We start from the raw sequence: 5,937 nt of genomic DNA, 5'->3' as shown, positions 1-5,937 counted from the left end.
CTGGCCACCAGTTTAAGAGGTCAAGCGCTCACGGTCCTTTCGAATTTGCCATCGGAAAGTCGGATACATTACCCGTCTTTGATAGCCGCGCTGGAAAGCCGATTCGGCAATAAAAGGCAATCTGAGTTACATCGAATGAAGCTGCGCAGTCGAGTTCGACGTCGCGACGAGACTTTACCGGAGCTTGCAGAAGATATTGAGAGACTTGCACGTCTTGCATACCCTGAAGCACCTGTTGAAGTTCTGGAGACTTTGACAAAAGATCAGTTTGTTGATGCTTTGAATGATGATGAAATACGTCTGAGAGTAGCCCAGGCTAGACCTACTTCTCTTAGGGCTGCCCTTGGAATTGCATTGGAGATTGAGGCATTCAGCTTGGCAGCCCGAAGAAGAGCAAGACCAGTCCGAACCGTGCAGGAGTCACCGACAAACAAAAAGACGGAAAACCTCGGCCTGCTGGAAGAAACGTTGAAAACGAATACCGAGTTTCTGGCGGAATTGAAAAAAATGACGTCGGAGCTTCGCGAAGTAGTTAGGAGCGTGAATCGAAAGGAAAGGAATCAAGATGGATCGCCGCCGAGAGGAAAAAGAAAGTGTTGGACATGCGGCTCAGAAAATCATCTCCAACTAAATTGTCCGTTGTACAACGCCGAAAAACCGCATACTGGGTCGGGAAACGAGCAGGCGTCGAGTCAAAGGGGTGGGGCTCGACGATGAACAAAAACACCCTGCACAGGCAGTTAAATGGTGGGAAATTGACACAGGGGAAAGACGGACTTTGTGTGGAAGGAAAGCTAGGAGGCAAAACTGTGAGCATGATCGTGGACACTGGAAGTAATATCTCGATTGTCACCCCACAATTGTTACGGAACATCACGAAAGATTTGTCGTGTATACAACCAGTTCCAAACTGTTTGAAATCGGTGACAGGTGAAAAGTTGGATCTGTTGGGGATTATAACTCTTAAGCTTGAAATTGGTAACCGAGAAATTTTACAGTCATTTTACGTGGCGGCCATCATTGAATCGTCTATTTTGGGTTTGGACTTTCTGCGGCAACAACGTTGTCAAGTTAACATTACAGATGGACTACTAACAATGGGAAATGTTCAAGTACCTCTTTTGTATTATCCGACGGACCATCTGGATATGCCTTGCTATCGTGTAATAGCGCTTGAAGATACTAGTATACAGCCTCGTACTGAGGCTGTCGTTCCTGCAAAGTTGGTGAATTACTCTGGTAAGAGGGAGTGGGGAATTATTGAACCTGCTGATGAGGAATGTATTCCCGGAGTCTTGATTGGTAAAGTTTTGACGAAGTTAACGAATGAAACCACGGTAGTTCCAATACGGATGGTTAACGTGACAGGGGAAAAGCGTAAAGTTTTAGCAGGAACCGACCTGGCAAAATGTGAAACGGTGAACTTTGTTGTTTGTCCTGACTTTGAAAATGGTTTTAAAGAGTCCGTGGCCCCAAAAGAAATACCAAAAAATCTCGAGAAACTTTACGAAAGTTGTACAAAAGATTTGGTCGACGAGGAACAAAGGAAGCAAGTGTTCAACTTATTGCGTGAAAATGCTACTGCGTTCTCCACTGATTCTTCAGATCTTGGAAGAACTGATATCGTAAAACATCGAATAGTAACCGGTTCAGCAATCCCAATTAAACAGCCGCCCCGACGACTGCCCCGTGTAAAGAGGGATGCGGCTTGCCAAGCAGTGGACGATATGCTAAAGCACGGTGTGATTGAACCATCAACGAGCCCGTGGTCATCACCCGTAGTATTGGTCGCAAAGAAGAATGGTAGTCTTCGATTCTGTGTAGACTATCGGAAATTGAACGATGTGACAATCAAAGATTCGTATCCTTTGCCCAGGATAGATGACACCATCGATGCGTTAGGTGGATCGAAATGGTTCTCCACACTGGACTTAAAGTCCGGTTATTGGCAAGTGGCTATGGATCCTGCAGACAAAGAGAAGACGGCATTTAGCATTGGTGGGGGCTTATGGCATTTTCGGGTAATGCCTTTTGGGTTGTGCAACGCTCCCGCCACATTCGAGCGCTTAATGGATCATGTACTTGCTGGGTTAACTTGGAACGTTTGTCTAGTATACCTTGATGACATAATTGTTCATGGCAAAACATTTCCTGAGCAGTTAGAAAATTTACAGAAAATGTTTACGTGTTTGAGGAAAGCTAATCTGAAACTTTCTCCGGAAAAATGCAATCTGTTTCGTCGTGAAGTTAGATACTTGGGGCATATCATCAGTTGTAATGGTGTGGCAACAGATCCCATGAAAACGGAGAGTGTCAAGAACTGGCCCCGTCCAACTTGCCTGGCTGAAATGAGAAGTTTCTTGGGATTATGTTCCTACTACCGAAAGTTTATACAGAATTTTGCTGAGATTGCAAATCCACTCACTCGTCTAACACAAAAGGATGTACCCTTTGTATGGGACACTGATACGGAGAACGCGTTCCAACGGTTGAAATGTTTGTTGATAAGTACCCCGGTCTTATCCTTTTTGAGTGACGAAGGAACATTGATATTGGACACGGATGCAAGTGGCGTCGCAATTGGAGCTGTTTTAACACAAAAACAGAAAAATGAAGAGCGAGTCATTGCGTATTTTAGTCGGTCGCTTGATCGTATACAACGTCAGTACTGTACAACAAGAAGAGAATTACTAGCTGTGGTAAAATCATTAGCTCATTTCCATCCCTACCTTTATGGAAGAAAATTTATTGTCCGGACAGATCATTCCTCGCTTCGGTGGCTAATGAATTTTAAGAACGCCGAAGGTCAGCTCGCACGCTGGTTACAAAAGATTCAACAATATGATCTACAGGTTGAACATCGACCTGGAAAGTATCATCTCAACGCCGATGCATTGTCGCGACGACCATGTTTCAAGGAACATTGCAAAAGTTGTGAAAGAGCTGAGTCAAAAGAGCGAGCAACACATGAGGTTTACTGTGAAAATGAGAAACACAGGTCGACGTTGGTGGCCAACCGAATCAGGGGACAGTTACCAGCTGAGGATGCAGATTGTGAATATTTGGCAGGTGAGAATTTCATTGAAAATGTGGGCCTGCAAGACATAATGAAGGCTCAGGAAATGGATTCAGATGTTGGGCATGTAATTAAATGGATAAAAGATGGTAATGGAAGACCACAGTGGTCCGCCGTTTCGGCTCTTAGCGAAGCGACGAAGAATTACTGGGCACAATGGGACAGTTTGTGTTTGCGTAATAATATTTTAAGTCGAAAGTGGGAATCATCGGACGGAACTTCCACACGACTCCAGCTGGTGCTGCCGAAAGCTTTACGAGGAGCAGTTTTAACTCATCTTCACAACCACCCAACCGGAGGGCATTTTGGAGTAAAAAAAAACGCGACATTTGGCGACCCCGCCAGGATTCGAACCTGGAATCTTCTGACAAAGGGCAATCGCTACTTACTGGTAGTTATGGATTATTTTTCGAAATGGCCGGAAGCATATTCTTTGCCAAATCAAGAAGCAAAAACGGTTGCCACAGCGATAGTAAATGAATTTGTATGTCGATTTGGAGTCCCGCTCGAACTGCACTCGGATCAGGGAACAAACTTTGAATCAACCGTGTTTCAAGAAATGTGTTCCTTACTCGGCATAAAAAAAACTCGGACTACGCCTCTGCACCCAGAGTCCGATGGAATGGTTGAACGTTACAATAGAACATTGAAAACTCAACTTTCCCTGTTTGTTGCTGAACACCAAAAAGACTGGGACAAGTATGTTTCCTTACTGCTCATGGCGTATCGAACAGCAACTCATGCTTCTACCCATTTTACCCCCGCACGATTAATGATGGGACGAGAAATTAGAACTCCAGTCGATTTAGTTTGTGGACGACCTGATCCGGAAACTGTTGAAAGTTATTCTGCCTACGTTCAAGAACTACAAGCAAATTTGCAAGTGACACACGAGTTCGCGAGAAAGTATCTTGAACAAAGCTTTGAGTCGATGAGAAAACGTTACGATGTGGACAGTTCGACAAATGTATTTAACGAGGGTGATCAAGTTTGGTTGTACAATCCTCGCAAGAAGAGAGGAAGAAGCGTTAAATTAATGCGGCCTTGGGAGGGACCATACGTTGTTATCACATGGTTGAATGATCTTGTTTATAGAATTCAACGAAACCCGAAGGGAAAACTTAAAGTGGTTCATCGGAATCGTCTGTGGGCCTATCGTGGTGATCAGTCAGAACTTTGGAATTCGGAAACGGACAGTTAGAGAGTGCACCATCATTGGGACAATTTGATGGTTTGGGTGGGGGCGATGTTGTGAACATGAACGCATGATTAAACGAACGCATGATTGAACGCATGATACCCCAGTTTTGTATTGTGTTTGTAAATGTATTGTATAGTATAAGGTGGGCGTTAATGTATATAAGGCTGTGTTTTGTAAATAAACTGTGATATTTTTCCTGAGTCTGTTTGTGAAAGCTGATTGAGATATATCGCGGCGAAACGCGACAGGATCATTAACAATTTGCTGAAAAAGTTTATCGGTCAAATCTTGTCTTCGATCGTACAATGACAAGAGACCTAGTTGATTAAGTGCGTCCTCATACGAATGTTCGGGGAGGATTATTCTGCAAGCTCAGCGTTGTAATCTTTCGAGATCGTCTGACAGGTATTTTGTAAGGGAATCGTGGAATACTTCGCACGCGTATTCAGCAACCGGCCGAATACAAGTAACATAGAACAAGAGAAGATCCTTGGACGGTAACTTAGCCCGTTTCAATTGTCGCAAGAAGTATAGACGAGTTGATATCTTCTTGCATACAGTCTCAATATGTTTATTCCATTTGAGGTTGTCGGAGATGGTTAAACCGAGTAGTTTTTCACACTGGACTACTTCGATGTTTTTGTCGTTGATAATAATAGCATCAAACTCTCTCTTTACATTTGAGAAACTTATTCGAAGTTCCTTGCATTTGGACTCTTTTAACTGCATACCATCACTTCCGGATTTTGAAGAGAATTCGTTGACATACGCTTGCATTATACCAGGTTGATCTTTATTCATGATTTCAGACATAGTTGAATCGTCGACGTATTTCCATAGGTTCTTGTTGTCAGCAACATCAAGGTCGTCCATCATGATTAAGAAAAGCCAAGCTTAAGGGCCTAATTTTGTCCCCTGGGGATTATACGCAGCTGACTTCCCAACCACAACAAGCAACGTTTGTTTCGCACTTGTACTAATTCACGGAGTACATGCCCCTCATTTATAGCCCAACCTCGAACACAAACTTTGATAAAAACAACGCTTTTTCACCCGAAAGTGGAAAGAAATGCAGCATACGATCGGACGCAACCGACTTCCCCACCACGACGAGCGATATTCGTTTCGCACTCGTACTAATTCACGGAGTACATGCTCCTCAGTTATAGCCCAACCTCGAACACAAACTTCGATAAAAACAACGCTTTTTCACCCGAAAGTGGAAAGAAATGCAGCATACGATCGGACGCAACCGACTTCCCCACCACGACGAGCGATGTTCGTTTTGCACTCGTACTAATTCACAGAGCACATATACCCCTCTTATATAGCCAACTTTGAAACAAAACTTCGATTAACGCAACGCCTTTTTACCCGAAGGTGGAAAGAAAGCCAGCCATACGATTGGACGCATTTGACTTCCTCACCACAACGAGCAATGTTGATTTCGTACTCGCACTCATTCACAGAGCACATGCCCCTCATATATAGTAAAAATATTAACCGGAGAACCGTTCGCCGCAACATCCTCCTGGAAGGTCGATGTTGACAATGTTTCACAAACCGGACTCCATCTTCCCAAACATCCTCCTTGGTCATGACCCGTGCAAGCTAACTTCAGCGACATCGCCATTTCGCTCGAATCGACCACAGCGAAATC

The 5,937-nt window shown here is 44.0% G+C and overlaps 1 protein-coding gene across 1 annotated transcript; it reads right to left on the bottom strand.

Moving 5' to 3' along the window:
* Window positions 1-4,649: 4,649 nt before the first annotated feature.
* LOC114537310 lies at window positions 4,650-5,153 on the bottom strand. Its single transcript, XM_028558451.1, has one exon. The coding sequence runs from the start codon at window positions 5,151-5,153 to the stop codon at window positions 4,650-4,652; it is 504 nt and encodes a 167-aa protein (XP_028414252.1).
* Between the last annotated feature and the right edge of the window lie 784 nt (window positions 5,154-5,937).

The sequence above is a fragment of the Dendronephthya gigantea genome, unplaced genomic scaffold, assembly GCF_004324835.1.
Source record: "Dendronephthya gigantea isolate DGI-Jeju-01 unplaced genomic scaffold, DenGig_1.0 000156F, whole genome shotgun sequence".
Taxonomy (NCBI): domain Eukaryota; kingdom Metazoa; phylum Cnidaria; class Anthozoa; order Malacalcyonacea; family Nephtheidae; genus Dendronephthya; species Dendronephthya gigantea.
This window is presented reverse-complemented; position numbering and strand designations above follow the sequence as displayed.

Coding starts and splice junctions, on each gene's coding strand:
- LOC114537310 (XM_028558451.1), bottom strand. CDS start 5,153: ATGATGGACGACCTTGATGTTGCTGACAACAAGAACCTATGGAAATAC.